Here is a 19,774-nt window from a genome sequence, read left to right as displayed (position 1 = left end):
CGAGATCTAAAAACATGGTAACAATCCCCCTCCCCTCCCCTCCCCTGCCCTCCCCACCCTGGCTCTTCAGAAGTTTTAATCAATTTTTTTCCTCTTTGGCCATCAGTCAGTTTCTGGTGTTAGCTCATTTAATGTCACACATTTTCCTGAGCTCTTTCTCTGACAAATTGAAGTTGCAGAGATGATGACCAAGTCATTGTCCTGCCATTCTGGGATTTTTAAGGGGAAAGTCAGAGAAACAAGTAGTTATGGCAGAATGGCTGAAACAGAGCACGAGGGATATGAGGAAAAGTGAAGCGGAAGCAGAAACGATAGCACAGATCATCCTGAATGGGGAGCGTGGGTACAAACACACTTAGGATGAAGGTAAAGTAATAAGGCAGGGTAGTGCCAGAGGGAAGTCATCCTGCGCAGAGGGGCAAAGGCTTGAAAGCAGGAAAAATGGGGCCATCTGCCTGGAGTTAGGGTGTGGCTATGGGAACATCAGAGTCACCCCCGGCCCCTCCTGGCTGCGTGGTCTCAGGGAACGTCCCTCTCTAAGCCTAGTTTCTTGGTCTGTAAAATGGAGATAGGACGTTGAGCACACATTAATCCATACCCTACTTAATTTTTTAAGTGTCCCATCGGAGCCCAGACTGTGGCATGATTCCTTTTCTGATTACTCAAAATGATCCCTCACTAAAAATAGAATTCCTGTAGCACAGATATTTGATCAGTCCTTGGGCAAATTGCACATCTCTTCTTCACTCCTTTATTATCAATTTCACCATCATCACAGAGGAAGAAGACTTGTGCGGTATAGTCCCAGAAGGCAGAAGTAAGGCTGATACTTAGAAATGATAAAGGTTTTTGCTATTTTTGTTTATAAGGAAAAAAAGTAAAAACATGGTAACAATCAGAATTGGAAGACAGTGACAGGCTTCAGAGTACAGAGCGAGCTGTCTCTTTTCAGGGGCTACGTCCCTGGATGAAACGGTAAGTTTCTTGTACTTTTAAGAGGGTGGACTCTCTCACACTGTCTTATGTGGTCAACAGTTCTACTAGTAACCAGTTTGTAACTTGTTGGAGAAGAAACAGATTGCATTGGATTTCTTACAGACTGTGTACAATGTAGGATAACGTAACACTTAGTCTTTTTTTTTTTTTTAATTGCGTTGAAGGTTGGATGGTTCGCAGAATAAAGAAAAGAGATAACCGACAGGTTTCATAACAAGTCTATAACCTCTGGATCCAAGCTACCCACAGCAGCACTTGAAATGCAGAGTCTCAGTCCCCAGCCTAGATGTACTGATGCAGACTCTGCCCCGAAACCAGGCCCCAGGTGATGTGCGTGCACAATAACGTGTGAGAGGAGAAGCACGGCCCTAGCACGCGTTTCAGATGATCTGTAAAGGTGGTGAGAGAGAGAGCTGCCAGAGTCCTCTCTTCAGAACTTCTAGTCTCCATCAGCCCCGATGGCTTCTTATGTTTGTTCTGAGGGATTATGACCATAGGCTGCGTTTACCTTTCCCTTCTGTCCAACTTCTCGTTGCCTTGTCAACCTCTGTCAAGAAAAAAAAAATATCTCAGTGATTAAGCTTTCAGAGAGGTGAAGGAAAGTTGTCACAAGTCTTAGGGATCCTATAGGAAAATAAATTAGCCCTCAGGTCATTAGTGCATCAAGCATGGATCCTCGGATGGATCTCTGGGAAAGCTTATTCTTACTGTGAGACCGGCTAGACCTTGACACTGGATCCGGCAGGCACCCGCTCTGTGATCAGCTGTAGGCCTTTCTATTCCTGAGGCCCAGGCATCCCCTGTGTTTCCCATGGTCACCCAGCTGATAATGCTGGAGCTAGCTTGAGCTAATTCCACAAAATTCATTGTTTTATCATATACTTTTGCTTCTCATAAAATGTATAGACAGGGCTTCCCTGGTGGTGCAGTGGTTGGGAGTCCGCCTGCCGATGCAGGGGACGCGGGATCGTGCCCCGGTCCAGGAGGATCCCACATGCCGCGGAGCGGCTGGGCCCGTGAGCCGTGGCCGCTGAGCCTGCGCGTCCAGAGCCTGTGCTCCGCAACGGGAGAGGCCGCAACAGTGAGAGGCCCGCGTACCACAAAAAATATAGAGAGAGAGACAAAGGCCAAACAATGTGGTATATATACCCTTACTCTGTACCACACTGCATCACTGTTGCTACATGTATGAAATGTACATAAATGTGCTGCCGCTGAATGGATGAGATGAGCACAAATGTGAGTTGTACCTTCTGTCTCCTCCCTCTCCTCACCCTTCAGTTAACAGCCAGAAGGACCGCGTTCAGGACAGAGTCCAGGTAGAAGTCCACATGGTAATTACCACTTGCTGAGCGCCTGTTTTAGCTTAGGCACTTGATGTAGTTGGAAACCTCACAACTGTTCTGCAAGAGCTAGATGTTGTTAACTGGACTTGTCGATGGGAAAACCAAGGCTCAGCAGCCCAGTGATGACAGGACTAGATTTGAGTATTGAGTGTGGGTGGGCTGGAACCCACATCACATGCTTTCTCATCGTAGCCTAAAACCTCCTATTAATATATAAACTGAATAATTAGTTCCTAATTGAATGCAAGAAGTTATTGATCATCTAAAGCACTCTTTCCATGGAAAAAACTTTTCTCAGTTATTTTCACATCTGAGTTTCAAAACCAGAAACCCAAGGTCACCCTGCTGAAAAATGCAGACAGAAAGAACCATTACAGTCACACCCCTTTGCTTATGAAGCTTTCTACTCAGGTGTGAGTACTTCTGCTTCTGCTTTTCCCTTATCCCCGTTCTGAGCGGTGTAGCACCCAATCCTATCAATTTGAATCAACTTTTCAAGTAAAAAATAAGTACGTTCCCATTGATTGTCGTTATAAATGTCATCTCCCAGACACTCTTCTGTTCTCCTCCCATGTTATGAGCCCTGCTGTTCAGCTCTACCCTGAACTTCATTTGTAGCGTTGAGTGAGCACGAGGCAGTGCAGCGGGACCTTCACGTTGGCCTGTCACTGCGTCGTGCCTTCCTCTCACCAGAGACCACTTAACGGCAGTACTAAGACCGTGCTGCTCGACACCATTCCCGTGGCATTTGAAACTCTTAAAAATGAATCTTCAAAGTGTCTTTTGTAGACAGGTATCCCGAGCTACATATATCAAATGACTTGTCTAAAATTCTGTAACGGGTTCTTTAGTATGATTCCATATACCCAGTGGGCACATAACCTAACAATGTCGATGATGATAAGAAAGAATGGTGAGCTTCTTAAATATAATGTCTTTCAGTGTGGTAAAAGACATGAATTTATTGAAATACTGAATATTTTGTGATCGATATAGTACCTTGGACGGCAGAGATGGGGTATTAGATAAAGAAGCCAGAGGCTTATTTAGTTTGAATACACACAGATTGACTGAAATATCACAGATGAGTTAGATGTACCATAAGTAGAAACTACTCTTTTCTCTAATCACATTGAAGATTTTTCTAGATGTATAGCAGAGATAAAAAGCTGAGTAAGACTATAGCTATTACAGTGTCTATCAGTACAGCTCAGAGAGATTGAAATTTATCTAAGTTGCTGATTTACATTGAGTAGGCAATGGGCTGAATACCGTGTATGTCCTGCCATTTTTCCTTCACCATAACACTAAGAAATGGGTTCTGTATCCCATTTCACAATTGAGGGGACTGTCTTGGAAAGTTCAGACTCTCGATTAGTTTGAATGTTAATTGGAAGGCAGAGGTAAATAAGTACAGTCAGGAAATCGATCTGAATCCAGTGTCCTTGCTCTAGACCACCAGTTTTATTGCACCGATTTTTATGACCTAGTAGGAAAACACACACAAAAAAGATCTAACTTACAGTGCTCAAAAAAGGGATAACACAAGTTGCCTAAAGGTGAAAGTCATGGATTTTGACAGTTTTGAGAAGTCCCAGTCAGGTTTTTGGTAAGATGTCCCTCCTTTGGGATTTGTCTAATATTTTTCTCACGATTAGCCCAGGGTTATAGGTTTGGGGAACAAAAACCACAGAGGTAAAAAATAAAATGCTATTTTTATTACATCATATCATGGGAACATACTATTCACATGACTTACCACTATTAGCTCATTGCTTTTTGTTGCTGAATCATATTCCATTATATGAATGTACCCCAGGTTGCTTATCTGTTCACCTGTTGAACAAAGGGCATCTTGTTGGTTTTAGTGACTAATTTCAAAATTTCAGATTTCAGGTATTCATTGCAGCTGTGTAGGAAAGCAGTTGACTTATTAACTTCGTATTCCAAGACCTGTTTCATGTGCTTATTAGTTCTAGTTTACTGTTTGTTCGTATGGTTGCTTTGTTTTGTTTTGACCTGGTTGATTCTTTGGGAATTCTTACATGGAAATGTCACCTGCAGACAAAGTTTTGTTTCTTCCTGCGCAATCTTAAAAGTTTTGTTTCCTTTTCCTGTCCTATTGAATTAGGTAGGACTTCTAGTACAGTTTTAATTGGTGTGGTAAGGCTGGGCATCCTTGCCTTGTTCCCAGTCTTAAGGGGAAAGCATTCAGTCTCTCACCGTTCAATATGAAGTTAGTTGTAGGTTTTTGTAGATGTTCTTTTTTAACTTGAGTAAATTTACCTCCGTTCCTAGTTTGCCGAGTTTTTATCATGAATGATGTTGCATTTCATTAAACGCCTTTTCTGCTTTATGTGACCTTACGATTCTTCTTCGTAAGCCTTCTTGGCAGGCTGGTCACATGGATTTTCACTAATGCTGAAGCAGCCTTTCATACCTGGAACAAATCCCATTTGGTCGTGACGTGTTTAATACATTATTAAATTCAATTTGCTGCTGTTTTTGAAGATTTTTGTGTCTTTGTTCATGGGAGATACTGATTTATGGTCTGCTTGCTTGTTTGTTTCATTGTATAATGTCTTTAATGCCTTTTGCCTCCCCTTGGACCACACGTCTCTTCCTCGGGATGTCAGGGACCACCTTGCTCAGCCCCCTGCCACCCTTCCTCGGGCTCTCTGTCTCCCAGTCCCTTGACCAGTTGTGGCTTCCACAGGTGGACTTAGAAAAAACATCTTGGGAGGCACCTCCTGTGACAGGTCCCCATAAGGGCTCAAGACCAAGTGGAAGCCGGTCACTTCTGTCTTCCCCGGTGGCCCAGGCCAGTCTCAGCCTCTGACTAGTAATGTAGAAATAATTTTCAGGAGGCACGTCCGGTGGCCACCCTCAGAGAATGAGTTAGGAAATGTGTCCTCTGATTTGATTTTCTGGAAGAGGGTGGAAAACTGATATCATTCCTTCCTTTAATATTTGATAGAATTCACCAGTGAAACCTCGGGGTCTGGTGCTTTCTTTTTTGGAAGATTATTAATTATTGATTAAATTTCTTTAATAAACATAGGTTTATTCAGATTATTTAATTCTCTTTGTAGGAGATTTGGTCGTTTGTATATTTCAAGGAGTCAGTCCGGTTCATCAGCGTTAACAGATTTGTGGGCCTAGACTTGTTCCTCATCTTCCTTTTTTACCTTTTAATGTCCTTGAGGTCAGTAGTGATGACCCCTCTTTCATTTATGATATTGTTGTTTTTTTCTTGTTTAGCCTGTCTAGAGGTTTATTAATTTTATTGACCCTTTCAAAGAACCAGCTTTTGGTTTTGTTAGTCTTCTCTGTTGTTTGTGAAATTGGAGCTTTCAGCTGTGTATTTGCTATCCCAATCAAACAAGAGAAGAAGAGAGAACTGGTCTGTAGGCGGCCTCATTATCTGCTTGGTTCTCCTTGTTTGGAGGACATTGTCCACAGGAGGTGGGTCAGGCTATGCCTTTATTTTTCTGGTGGAGCCGAACTTCTGTCCTCATTTCTTCATGGGACTTGCACACTTCCTCAAGTTTTACCTTATGTTGGGCTCTTCTGCCTCCTGCCTTCCTCTCTGACTTGGATGTCTCATATTTTATGTTAGAAATACATGAATATGTTGAATTCTACTTCAGAAAATACATGTGTTTATTTAACCTAAGAATGATGCTTTCAGCCCCTAGGTAGTAGGTACACTCTTTGGGAAGGTTCATTTTATTCCCTCTCTTGTGGAATCTGATATGTTTTGGTCCCGGGTGTGCCAGCTGTGTGTTCTCAGACAGTCTTAAGATCTGTTTAGGCCTCCGTTTCCTTGTCCGTAGACAAGCCAGGTAAGGCCCAGGTCACAGTGTTGGAGTGAGGGTTGGCTGTGACCCTGGCAGGACGTGATGGAGGAGTGCCCGGTAGATGCAGCCTCCCCAGATGTCAGTTTCCTATCCTGTGTCCCAGACAGACCCTGACTCCTGGGGTTTCTTTGATGTTACCATATTTATTGTTGCTGGACGAGCTGCCTAAATGACTTAATTTCCTTCCTTTAGGTAGGTGCCTGTTTCTCATTTGCTTTTAGTTTTCACTTTGCATGTGGTTTCCTTATTTCTTTTTACAGAATTACGGGACACCGATTTTTGTGAGGTATAAATGCATGCGCACAGTGGAATGCTAGAGAATACCACGAGTATTGCTAATTTGACCCTCTTGCTTGCAGGGGAAGGGGAGGAGTCGCGGCCCGGCCAGTGGGAGTCGGGGTACCGCGAGGGACGCCGACTTCCAGAGGAATCCTTTCCACCCGAGGGCCAGTGAGTCGAGGAAGAGGACTTCTCACTCCCAGAGCAAGAGGCGTCCCCCCAACTGGGTACAGACCTCCACCGCCGCCCCCAACACAAGAGACCTATGGAGATTATGTAAGTGGAGGTGTTCTGATGATCTGTGACCCAGGCGTAGCGTCGGGTGTTGTGACCGATATCCCTCACCTTGCTTTAGCTCTTTAGCAAACGTTTATTGAGTGCTAAATAAGTACTTGGTACCAGAGGCACAGAAAATGTGAAAGAAATAACCTCTTTCGTCAAATAACTTAAACCTCAGATATGGAAGATGAGTTTGGGTGGTGGCGAGGTTCAGGACCAGGGTCAAGGAGGCGTGCGGGCAAGCCCCCCAGGCGTGTAGCATAGCATTCGGCCACGGTCCTCTCCAGGTTGCCTCTGAGTGATTCAGTCATTCAAAAAGCAGTTGCCTACGTATACCAAGCTGTTTTTACCCTTAAGCGTTTCCTCTTAAGCTGTGCTGCTGAATACCGATTCTTAGTGGAAATTCTTTTCAGTGAAGAAAATAAAAGTTCCCAGTTTTTTTAATTAATGGATTATCAGTTTTTCCATTTATCATTCCATAACTCTTTGATATGGTTCATAGACTTACTTAGCATAAGAGAAAGAAAATACATCCATGGAAAATGGGCGGCAGCGGGTGGGGAGGGCGGAATCTTTACCAAGAATACAGAACCCCTGGGATTCTTACTGTAACTTTCTGGTTAACATAAACGAGGAAGATGAGTACTGGATAGATGTTTCGTATTAGTAATTGAAAGTATTAAGGAAAGAGTATATGAACTGTTGTCAAAGAAGGGGGAATCAGTGACAGGCCTAAAATGCCAGAACCAGTAGCTTTTCATGTCTCCCTTTAATGGAGGTCTCTTGCTAGGAGCTCAGCACCTCTTTGCACAGTTTCTGGAACTTGCAGTAATCCCTGGGCCACAGACAACTTCTTCAGCGTCATCTGCAGCCACCGAAGGAGCTGAGTCTTCGTCCTGGTCGTACTGCACTTCTTATAATTCCCTAAATGTGCTGCGTCCTCTTAGGCGTCCAGAACTTTCCTCGTGCAGCAGCCTCGGCCTCGAGTGCTCCTCCCCCTCATCCGACTGTTTCCTGTCTGTCCTTGCAGACTTAGGTCAGCTGTTACTAGGGCAACTCATGGGAGGCAAGAGCTGGCCTGTTGAGCATCACCGCAGTCTCCCACCTGACTGTGGCCGCTGGCGGGGCCGGGACGGAGAGCTGCACCCCTTTGCACTGGCAGAGCGCACGCTGGGAGCTCAGCGAATTATATTCTGAAAATAAGTGCCATGTGGACAGCTTCACCATTTGGCTGTTCACTTGGGGAAGGCTGTGTCTGTGTCTCGGCTCTGTGTTCTTTACAGCTGGACGTGGTCCTGTTTACTAGTGTTCTTAGCAAGCTGGCAGTGGTGCCTCAGATTCATCCACAAAGGCTGAGTCTCATGAGAGTAGCAGAGACTGAGGGAAAGGAAACGTTGTGAAATTCCTCTGAGGTGGCCCGGTGTCTGCTTTTTCCCACCTCGGCCTGCCTTGAGTTCTCTCAGGTTTGGGTGCTGTAGATGTGGCTGGATGGTGTCGCCGTAATCGCCAAGGCAGGGGGTGTGGGAAACCTGGATCCTAGGCCCCCCTGTGCTATGAACATGGTACGAGTCAGGCAAGGTGCTTAGCTTTTTTTTGGCTAAATCCACCAATCCACCCGTCTCAGAAAGAGCTAGTGCCTTCTTTCCATACATTAATTCATCTTTCCACTCCGCAAAGATCGATTGAATTCCTACAGTGTGAACCAGACACACACATCCTCTGTCTCAGTGTGTATACCCCAGCGAGTCTTGAATGAAATTAGGTGAATACAAATAAAAATTTCTTGAAAGGTTAAAGTCGAGGGGAGCAAAAGGAAGAGAAATTCAAGGCACTTGGTTTTTCTGTGTTTAGCTCTGAGTTTTGTTGATATGTGATGGCAAAGGCCTGAAAACAGTCGATTTGCAAAGTATTCTGTTGAGTTAATAACACCCCTTCCCATCCACTACCACGGCTAGTGGGATGGTGGCCGTGCAGAAGAATATGTGTCCTGTCATTAGCAGACGAGGGCTGGAGGGCTCTAAGCAGAAAGGCAGCCTGCATCGCGTGAGCCCACACTCACGCCTGGCACTCCCCAGGCGCGCGTTGTCCCTGAGGCTGCATTTCCAGCACAGCTCGTACTCATTCTGCCACACCACAGCGTTGCCTTCAAATCACAGACGGCCACGTTGGCTGTCTTGCTTAGCATTTGCCATTCGTCTTCACCGTTTGAGATTCTAAAGATTACGCGCACTGTACGCTTAGCTTTGCAGCATGGGAAGGGGAAAGAAAACCCTTAAAAAATGATTTTGTTTATTTGCTTATTTCTAGGATTTTGGATCATGTGGGTATACTACAAAGTATCCAACTTAGCCTGGGTCCTGGGACCCCCCAGAATGGTTACTCATTCACGTGGCAAGTGGGAAAGTTGAAGCTGGTCTTCTTAGAGTCTACTAAAATACCTATTCCATTGGACTGGAATAATCATAAATTAGACTCTAAACTCCATGGGAGTAGGGACCCCTGACCCCACCCCTGCACCCACCTTTATATTCTCAGCACCTAGTATAACGTCTAGCACATAGGCGGTCCTTAGTACATGTTTGCTGAGTGGATGAATATTCTCAAGACCGAGTTTTTAAAAATTGCCACCTGTGGAGAACCCACCCCAAATGCCTCCTGTGTGCTTTGTGGTTTTTAGTCACTTAGCGGTTTATATCTAACTTATTAGCATGTCGCTGCGTAGTGCAATCTTCACTTAGTATACGTCTGTTTCTCAGAAGATTGTAGACTTGTCAGGAAAGGCACTGTGTCTCGTAATTAGTCTCTAGCCACTAGCGTGGTTTCTGGCACTTTGCAAGCACTTAGTAAATGTTTACTGGACTAGACAACCCGGCACAGGGACCAGGTAAGTTTTCCTGATGAAGGTTGCCATTGATCTTTTCTAAGTCAGTTACTGTAACCATCCCGTGGGAAGAATATGATAGTTGGCATTTGAAAAAAGATCTTCCCTTCCTTATTCTTGTGCTCAGAGGGCAGTTGCAGGTTACAAAGACGTAAGACCGATTCTGTGTAGCTCCTGAAAATAACGGAGTCGTGCATTATAAGTCTGATCTCAGTATGAGAATGAACTTTCAAGAAGGACGTAACATTTAATGAGAAACTGCTCTCCATGAGGCACTTTCTTATATGTCATGTCATGTTGTTCTCACAGCCACTCAGAGAGGAGGTATTGTGATCCTGTTGCACGGGTGAGAATTTCAGGTGTGGGAAGTTAGTGTCTTTCCTCACGTCACAAGGATGGTACAGAAGGAGCAGATGCGGGATTCACGACGCAAGGCCTGTATTCTATCTTGAACAGCCTGTGCTTGTTTGAAACCAGTGCTCTGCGAGCTGAGATGATAAGATCTCCTCGCCTTTGGGGAAAGTGCAGCGGATCCTGTACCCTGCTGTCATCAGGAGTGCAGCAAAGGATGGCAGGAGATTATGTAACCACTGTGGTCCCTTGCAGTTTAATAATTCTCTGGTTAAAAGCTGCCTTAAGTAGGGAAATGGAAACTGAGAACCATTAGGAAGAATGGGATGGGTTAGGATTTTAAAAATAATAATAAGCAAAGCATTATTACATTGATAGGCAAAAAAAAAAAAATGAAATAGCGCTTTTACTGTTTAAGAATTTCCAAGCATCTATATCTCTAAAAAAGGCTTGTCATTCCTTTGGAACTCAAAAATATAATTTTTAATGATTTCCTTGAAATACATTTGTCGTAATAAATGTGCTGTTTCTATAGAACTTGTTGGTTATATCTAACCAATTCAGTTTACTTATTTTAACTCTGATTTAACATTTAGTATCTGAGGCCATTATTTCCAGAATAAAAGATGCAAAGAAATCATATCAGTTGCTTATTTAAACAAAAAAGGGGATGAAACCTGTTCTTTCAAATCCTGCCACAACTGGTGCTTTTTTGAGAAAGTATACATTTCAGCCCTTAAAATACTCGGTGTTCTTCAGATTATGTATACTAAAATGAAGGTATTTCAATACAGTTTTAGGCCCAAGAAAAAACTCAGTGTATGGTGTATATTAATATTATTTTTAGTAAATAGTTATAATCTGCCCATTATAAAAATGTTCCCTATTAGCCCAAGCAAGAAAGCCTGATAACTTAAAGGTATTTTCTTGTCGGAATGTTGTGCCTGTTGAAATTGGACTGATTTTTCTCAAGGTGAGTTGGTGAAGATAACTTGATCATTTACAATGTCATCTGAGCCGACTGTTCTTCATCGGAGTCACTGTCACAGAATATTCCCTGAGTATGTGTCATTGAGAAGAACATCTGTTAGCAAATCTGTTCCACTGTGAGAAACGTTATTATCACAAAAGTACACGTAACACACAGTAGCCATTTGAATAGTATAGGCTCACCACCGCTCCATGAACACTAGTCTTCTGAGAATAACTCTAAGAATGCAAGGCAATTCAACACGATTAGCTTTTTTCCAAAAAGGAAGAAAACAGATAATGGATGTGTTTTCAACCATTTGAGTGCAAACTGGGTCCTTCTGCTCCACTTTTAACTTAGTAAAATTGGATATAATGACAGTAACTTCACATCTCTTTTTCGAGAATAAGAAGCACCTCTTTCCCAGAATGACATTCATTCATTACTTATGCCCAAATAATTAAATAGCTGACAAATAATTAGTGTAACCCAGAATATATTCAATGAGAGCACTTTAACAATTCAAAATGTCGTTGTAATTACACAAGAGGACATGTTTGATGCTTGCTGGCCGAGCCCAACTTACATATGAATTTCTAAAGTGAAGTCATTTTTTATAAATTGCTTTAGGCTCCACATACAGAGAAAACACACAAGCAAAGTACACTCGGCCCTCCATTATCTGCACGTTGGGCATCTGCGGATTCAACCAACCATAAACGGAAGATATTTTTTAAAGAGTTCCATAAAGTTCCACAATTGAAGCAAAACTTGAATTTGCCCCATGCAGGCCACTATTTACATAGTATTTACATTGTATTTACAACTATTTAAATAGTATTTACCTTGTATTAGTTATTATAAATAATCTGGAGATGATTTAGAATACAAGGGAGGATGCGTAGGTTATATGCAGATATAACTACATATCCGGTTTGTATAGGAACTTGAGCGACTGTGGATTTTGGTTCCGAGGGGCTTCTGGAACCAATCGCTCGTGTATACCGAGGGACGACTGTAGCTGCGTGTTCCCCAAACACACAGTCTGGTTGTTTTATTTTACTGTCTCTGAAAAATCTTGTCCATTGCCGTCATTTCACGTGACATTTGTGTGTTAGTGACTACTAGATCTGCCGCTCCTCCGAGCTGTCTCTAGGGCCCCTTCCTGAGTCCCTCCGTACAGGCCCGCAGCTCCGTGCAGGCTGTGGTGTGGCCCGCAGGGGCCTTGTTCCTCCCAGGGCCCTTGTTGAGGGAACAGCATCTCCATGAACCCAGGCGCCCAGGATCTCGTTCGTTCATCGTCATTCCCTGCATTCACACGGTAAACACGGCTCACTTCTTCATGAATAACTGTTTGATCTCCAGTTAATCTACGTCACAGCTGCTTTAGGGAAGACGCTTGTCCTCCTGCGCCTTAGAAAACATTCTTGTCAACCTCCCCGTGTCCAACTCCTGTGCTCTGATGATGGCCTCTCACAGTGCCTGCACTTTCCACAATTGGTAGTTACTTGTTTGTATATCGTTTTCACGTCAGACTTCTCGCTAACTTTAAGTCTTTGTTTATTCTTTCATACTACCACCTAACATATAGTAGCCCCTCAGTAAATGCTCGTTGTTTATTTCTTTTTATTAATTTTTAAATTTAATTTTATTTATTTTTTTATACAGCACGTTCTTATTAGTCATCCGTTTTACACACATCAGTGTCTGCATGTCAGTCCCAATCTCCCAATTCAGCACACCACCACCACCACCACCACCCACCGCCGCTTTCCCCCCTTGGTGTCCATACGTTTGTTCTCTGCATCTGTGTCTCAATTTCTGCCCTGCAAACCGGATCATCTGTACCATTTTTCTAGGTTCCACATATATGTGTTAATATACGATACTTGTTTTTCTCTTTATGACTTACTTCACTCTGTATGACAGTCTCTAGATCCATCCATGTCTCTACAAATGACCCAATTTCGTTCCTTTTTATGGCTGAGTAATATTCCATTGTATATATGTACCACATCTTCTTTATCCGTTCGTCTGTCGATGGGCATTTAGGTTGCTTCCATGGCCTGGCTATTGTAAATAGTGCTGCAGTGAACATTGGGGTGCATCTGTCTTTTTGAGTTATGGTTTTCTCTGGGTATATGCCCAGTAGTGGGATTGCTGGGTCCTATGGTAATTCTATTTTTAGTTTTTTAAGGAACCTCCATACTGTTCTCCATAGTGGCCCTATCAATTTACATTCCCACCAACAGTGCAAGAGGGTTCCCTTTTCTCCACACCCCCTCCAGCATTTGTTGTTTGTAGATTTTCTGATGATGCCCATTCTGACTGGTGTGAGGTGATACCTCATTGTAGTTTTGATTTGCATTTCTCTAATAATTAGTGATGTTGAGCAGCTTTTCATGTGCTTCTTGGCCATCTGTATGTCTTCTTTGGAGAGATATCTATTTAGGTCTTCTGCCCATTTTCGGATTAGGTTGTCTGTGTTTTTCATATTGAGCTGCATGAGCGGTTTATATATTTTGGAGATTAATCCTTTGTCAGTTGATTTGTTTGCAAATATTTTCTCCCATTCTGAGGGTTGTCTTTTTGTCTTGTTTATGGTTTGCTTTGCTTTGCAAAAGCTTTGAAGTTTCATTAGGTCCCATTTGTTTATTTTTGTTTTTATTTCCATTACTCTGGGAGGTGGGTCAAAAAAGATCTTGCTGTGATTTAGGTCAAAGAGTGTTCTTCATATGTTTTCCTCTAAGAGTTTTATAGTATCCGGCCTTAAATTTAGGTCTCTAATCCGTTTTGAGTTTATTTTTGTGTATGCTGTTACGGAGTGTTCTAGTTTCATTCTTTTACATGTAGCTGTCCAGTTTTCCCAGCACCACTTATTGAAGAGACTGTCTTTTCTCCATTGTATATCCTTGCCTCCTTTGTCATAGATTAGTTGACCATAGGTGTGTGGGTTGATCTCTGGGCTTTCTACCTTGTTCCACTGATCTGTGTTTCTGCTTTTGTGCCGGTACCATATTGCCTTGATTACTGTAGCTTCGTAGTAGAGCCTGAAGTCAGGGAGTTTGATTCCTCCAGCTCCGTTTTTTTCCCCCAAGACTGCTTTGGCTATTCGGTGTCTTTTGTGTCTACATACAAATTTTAAGATTTTTTGTTCTAGTTCCGTAAAAAATGCCATTGGTAATTTGATAGAGATTGCCTTGAATCTGTAGATTGCTTTGGGTAGTATAGTCATTTTCACAATATTGATTCTTCCAGTCCAAGAACATGGTATATCTCTCCATCTGTCGGTATCATCTTTAATTTCTTTCATCAGTGTCTTATAGTTTTCTACATACAGGTATTTTGTCTCCCTGGGTAGCTTTATTCCTAGGTATCTTATTCCTTTTCTTGCAATGGTAAATGGGAGTGTTTCCTTAATTTCCCTTTCAGATTTTTCATCAGTAGTGTATAGGAATGCAAGAGATTTCTGTGCATTAATTTTGTATCCTGCAACTTTACCAGATCCATTGATTAGCTCTAGTAGGTTTCTGGTGGCATCGTTAGGATTCCCTATGTGTAGTATCACGTCATCTGCAAACAGTGACAGTTTTACTTCTTCTTTTCCAATTTGGATTCCTTTTATTTCTTTTTCTTCTCTGATTGCCGTGGCTAGGACTTCCAAAACTATGTTGAATAATAGTGGTGAGAGTGGACATCCTTGTCTTGTTCCTGATCTTAGAGGAAATGCTTTCAGTTTCTCACCGTTGAGAATGATGTTTGCTGTGGGTTTGTCATATATGGCCTTTATTATGTTGAGCTAGGTTCCCTCTGTGCCCACTTTCTGGAGAGTTTTATTCATAAATGGGTGTTGAATTTTGTCAACAGCTTTTTCTGCATCTATTGAGATGGTCCCATGGTTTTTATTCTTCAGTTTGTTAATATGGTGTATCACATCGATTGATTTGCGTATATTGAAGAATCGTTGTATCCCTGGGATAAATCCCACTTGATCATGGTGTATGATCCTTTTAATGTGTTGTTGGATTCTGTTTACTAGTATTCTGTTGAGGATTTTTGCATCTATGTTCGTCAGTGATCCTGGTCTGTAACTTTCTTCTTTTGTGGTATCTTTGTCTGGTTTTGGTATCGGGATGATGGTGGCCTCATAGAATGAGTTTGTGAGTGTTCCTTCCTCTGCAGTTTTTTGGAAGAGTTTGAGAAGGTTGGGTGTTAGCTCTTCTCTAAATGTTTGAAGAATTCACCTGTGAAGCCATATGGTCCTGGACTTTTGTTGGAAGATTTTTAATCACAGTTGCAATTTCATTACTTGTGATTGGTCTGTTCATATTTTCTATTTCTTCCTGGTTCAGTCTTGGAAGGTTATACCTTTCTAAGAATTTGTCCATTTCTTCCAGGTTGTCCATTTTATTGGCATAGTGTTGCTTGTAGTAGTCTCTTATGATGCTTTGTATTTCTGCGGTGTCCATTATAACTTCTCCTTTTTCGTTTCTAATTTTATTGATTTGAGTCCTCTCCCTCTTTTTCTTCATGAGTCTGGCTACAGGTTTATCAATTTTGTTTATCTTCTCAAAGAACCAGCTTTTAGTTTTATTGATCTTTGCTATTGTTTTCTTTGTATGTCATTTATTTCTGCTCTGATCTTTATGATTTCTTTCCTTCTTCTAACTTCGGGTTTTGTTTATTCTTCTTTCTCTGGTTCCTTTAGGTGTAAGGTTAGATGGTTTATTTGAGATTTTTCTTGTTTCTTGAGGTAGGCTTGTGTAGCTATAAACTTCCCTCTTAGAACTGCTCTTGCTGCATCCCGTAGGTTTTGCGTTGTCGTGTTTTCATTGTCATTTGTCTCTCGGTGTTTTTTGATTTCCCCTTTGATTTCTTCAGTGACCCCTTGGTTATTTAGTAACGTATTGTTTAGCTTCCATGTGTTTTGTCTTTCTTAGTTTTTTTTCCCTGTAATTCATTTCTAGTCTCATAGCCTTGTGGTCAGAAAAGATGCTCGATATGATTTCAGCTTTCTTAAATTTACTGAGGCTTGATTTGTGACCCAAGATGTGATCTATCCTGGAGAATGTTTCGTGCGCACTTGAGAAGAAAGTGTAATCTGCTGTTTTTGGATGGAATGTCCTATAAATATCAATTAGATCTCTCTGGTCTATTGTGTCATTTAAAGCTTCTGTTTCCTTATTTATTTTCACTTTGGATGATCTGTCCATTGGTGTAAGTGAGGTGTTAAAATCCCCCAGTATTACTGTGTTGCTTTCGATTTCCTCTTTTATAGCTGTTAGCAGTTGCCTTATGTATTGAGCTGCTCCTGTGTTGGGTGCATATATATTTATAATTGTTATATCTTCTTCTTGGATTGATCCCTTGATCATTGTGTAGTGTCCTTCCTTATCTCTTGTAACGTTCTTTATTTTAAAGTCTATTTTATCTGATATGAGTATTGCTACTCCAGCTTTCTTTTGATTTCCATTTGCATGGAATATCTTTTTCCATCTCCTCACTTTCAGTCTGTATGTGTCCCTAGGTCTGAAGTGGGTCTCTTGTAGACAGCATATAGATGGGTCTTGTTTTTGTATCCATTCAGCAAGCCTGTGTCTTTTGGTTGGAGCATTTAGTCCATTCACGTTTAAGGTAATTATTGATATGTATGTTCCTGTGACCATTTTCTTAATTGTTTTGGGTTTGTTTTTGTAGGTCCTTTTCTACTCTTGTGTTTCCCACTTAGAGAGGCTCCTTTAGCATTTGTTTGTTGTAGAGCTGGTTTGGTGGTGCTGAATTCTCTTAGCTTTTGCTTGTAAAGCTTTTGCTTGTAAAGCTTTTGATTTCTCCATCGAATCTGAATGAGATCCTTGCCGGGTAGAGTAGTCTTGGTTGTAGGTTCTTCCCTTTCATCACTTTAAGTATATCATGCCACTCCCTTCTGGCTTGTAGAGTTTCTGCTGAGAAATCAGCTGTTAACCTTATGGGAGTTCCCTTGTATGTTGTATGTTGTTTTTCCCTTGCTGCTTTCAGTAATTTTTCTTTGTCTTTAATTTTTGCCAGTTTGATTGCTATGTGTCTCGGCGTGTTTCTCCTTGGGTTTATTCCCGTATCGGACTCTCTGCACTTCCTGGACTTGGCTGGCCATTTCCTTTCCCATGTTAGGGAAGTTTTCTACTGTAATCTCTTCAGATATTTTCTCGGGTCCTTTCTCTCTCTCTTCTCCTTCTGGGACCCCTATAATGCAAATGTTGTTGCATTTAATGTTGTCCCAGAGGTCCCTTAGGCTGTCTTCATTTCTTTTCATTCTTTTTTCTTTATTCTGTTCCACAGCAGTGAATTCCACCATTCTGTCTTCCAGGTCACTTATCTGTTCTTCTGCCTCAGTTATTCTGCTATTGATTCCTTCTAGTGTAGTTTTCATTTCAGTTATTGTATTGTTCGTCTCTGTTTGTTTGTTCTGTAATTCTTCTAGGTCTTTGTTAAACATTTCTTGCATCTTCTCCATCTTTGCCTCCATTCTTTTTCCGAGGTCCTGGATCATCTTCGCTATCATTATTCTGAATTCTTTTTCTGGAAGGTAGCCTATCTCCACTTCATTTGATTGTTTTTCTGGGGTTTTATCTTGTTCCTTCATCTGGTGTGTAGCCCTCTGCCTTTTCATCTTGTCTGTCTTTCTGTGAATGTGGGTTTTTTCCCACAGGCTGCAGGATTGTAGTTCTTCTTGCTTCTGCTGTCTGCCCTCTAACGCTGGTTGTTTAGATGGATGGACAGACACACAGACAGATGATTGCCTTAGCCTCCCTAGTCCCACCTTTGCTTGTTGTCCTGCCCTAACCCTGGGTCCTTCCCTTAAATGATGTATTGCTCATATTACTTCTGGTATCTAAAGTCTGATGATGCTACTGCCCCGCCAGCCCCAGAACGTAAGAGCTAGTTGAGAAGTTTAGGAGGATAAAGTCGAGATTCTGCTGAGTGATGTCTGAAGGCTTTCTTGACTGCCCTCTTCGGCCTCTTAACCCCCTGCTCTCCCCACATCATCATTTTATTTCACTCAGTACCTATACTGCAGTTCCTTAAACATAACAGGACTGTGTGGCTATCTGTGTATGTACTATTGCTTCTCTTCTAATGCCTTTTTTACTTCTGTCCCTACCAGTTCTTTTTACTATTTATTCTTCAGCTGTGAAGCCTTCCTGGTCCTACTCAGGCACCCCTGGGTGCACGTGGTGCCTGCCTCAGTGTCTGCTTACTTGTCTTTGTCCCCTGTAGGCTGGATTTCTTCAGGGCAGGAACTATGTCATTTTTTTTTTTTTTCTTTTTAAATCTTAGTTTGCCCAGAGCCTATCACAGGGCCTGACATTTTGGAGATACTAAATAAACATATGGAGGATGGCTTTTATTAATGCCAGCTAATTCTGTCATTCCGTGTGTCGTGTGCCTTGTTAAACATACTTAGTGAAATAAAATTAAAGCCAATTTTAGCAGACATTTAGTGACCTAATAAATAGGAAAGACAGTGCAATTTAATAAAGAGGTTATTATTCTGAGATGTAAAATACTTGGTTTCTAATCCTCCTTATTGTCTGTATGATGTCTGCTTTTTTTCTTTTGTAAACTATTTAACCTTTGTAGTTTCTTCATCTGCAAAGTGCAGGTGATGGTACTTTACCTATAAATCAGCAGGTTAGACCAGATGCTGTTCTAACCTCTTTTCCAACTTTAAAATTCTATAATTGGTTGTTTTCTGAAACTTACTTGGTTTCCACTCACCCTAAACATGTTCTTTTAATAAGAAATTGTATTTTCATCAAATAGAAATCTTGATATTGAAAGGAAAGTCACAAAATAAACAAAGCAAACATTCTAATGAGAGAAACAAGCTAAAGGGGAGTGGCTCTGAATGTTTTGAATTCTGAAACAAGTTTTGAAAAATAATTTTAAAAGTGAGATCCTTTTTTAAATGCAAACTCATCTTTCAAGATGTATAAACTAGAATTGTCTTAGAAATTTTAATCATATTATTTTTTAACTCATTTAATCATGGTTGCATCAGCCTTCTATTCATGGGAGGTGTTTACCGTTCACTAATATCCCTTGATATCTTAATATTGTGTAATCATGCTCGGCTTTTGAGCCTGAGCTGACGGGTTAATCACCTTTAAACATACGTGCAGTGGGGCGTTCTAGATGAAGTCGTAGGAGCTCATCAGAATATGAAAGCGCTCTCAGGTACTTAAAATGCTCTGATTATCCAGCTGTATGATGTTTACTGAACAGAATGTGGAATTGTCCTGAAACCACCCCATCTGGTGTGGCAGTGCCTACTTGAGCGAGGCAGGGGTTGGCTGGGCACACGAAGGACTTTTACACGTTTTAGAGAAGGATGTGCAGGCTCCTTGAGGCTGCTGGGCCGTAGGAAGTAGCAGAGCCAAGTACATCTGACTAGAGCACCAGGCGCTTTTCTCTTCAGATCCTCCGATCAGGGCCTCCCCACGGGGGATGTGGTGTGCAGTGGAGCACGTGGTCCCCCCGTGCTTCCCCGTACGCTGCTGCCCCAGCCCTCACAGTGCTGCCGGGTGGTGTCTTCTCCCAGACAGGAGGAAGGAAGGAAGGTCACTAAGCCACAGACACACGGGATAACCCAGCCTGCACTGTGCAAGGGTGGACATCCCGTCCAGTGGCCTGCGGGATGAGAAGTGGGTGAACTGAGATTGGATCCCAGGTTCCCTAACCCGGGGTCTAAAGCTTTTATTCACAGTGTTCTAGCTTGTGTAGTGTTTATGACCTAGAAGAAGTGAGAAAATAAGTGAGGAAAGAGTATAAGAAC

The 19,774-nt window shown here is 42.0% G+C and overlaps 1 protein-coding gene across 10 annotated transcripts in view; it reads left to right on the top strand.

Annotated features, from left to right (window-relative positions):
- KHDRBS3 (KH RNA binding domain containing, signal transduction associated 3) overlaps positions 1 to 19,774 on the top strand; it is a 272,767-nt gene that overhangs the window by 127,217 nt on the left and 125,776 nt on the right. For all 10 annotated transcript variants that reach the window (XR_003793559.1, XR_003793561.1, XR_003793558.1 and 7 more), the window contains one exon: positions 6,562 to 6,757. Coding sequence is in view for 6 of the 10 variants with exons in the window: in XM_029222868.1 (XP_029078701.1) it covers positions 6,562 to 6,757 (196 nt within the window). In the remaining 4 variants the exon portion in view is untranslated. The remainder of the gene's footprint in view (positions 1 to 6,561; positions 6,758 to 19,774) is intronic.

This window comes from Monodon monoceros, unplaced genomic scaffold (assembly GCF_005190385.1).
Source record: "Monodon monoceros isolate NGI ecotype Baffin Bay Population unplaced genomic scaffold, NGI_Narwhal_1 Super_Scaffold_14, whole genome shotgun sequence".
Classification (NCBI taxonomy): Eukaryota; Metazoa; Chordata; class Mammalia; order Artiodactyla; family Monodontidae; genus Monodon; species Monodon monoceros.
Note: the sequence above shows the minus strand (reverse complement) of the source record. Positions and strands in the feature narration are given on the sequence as shown.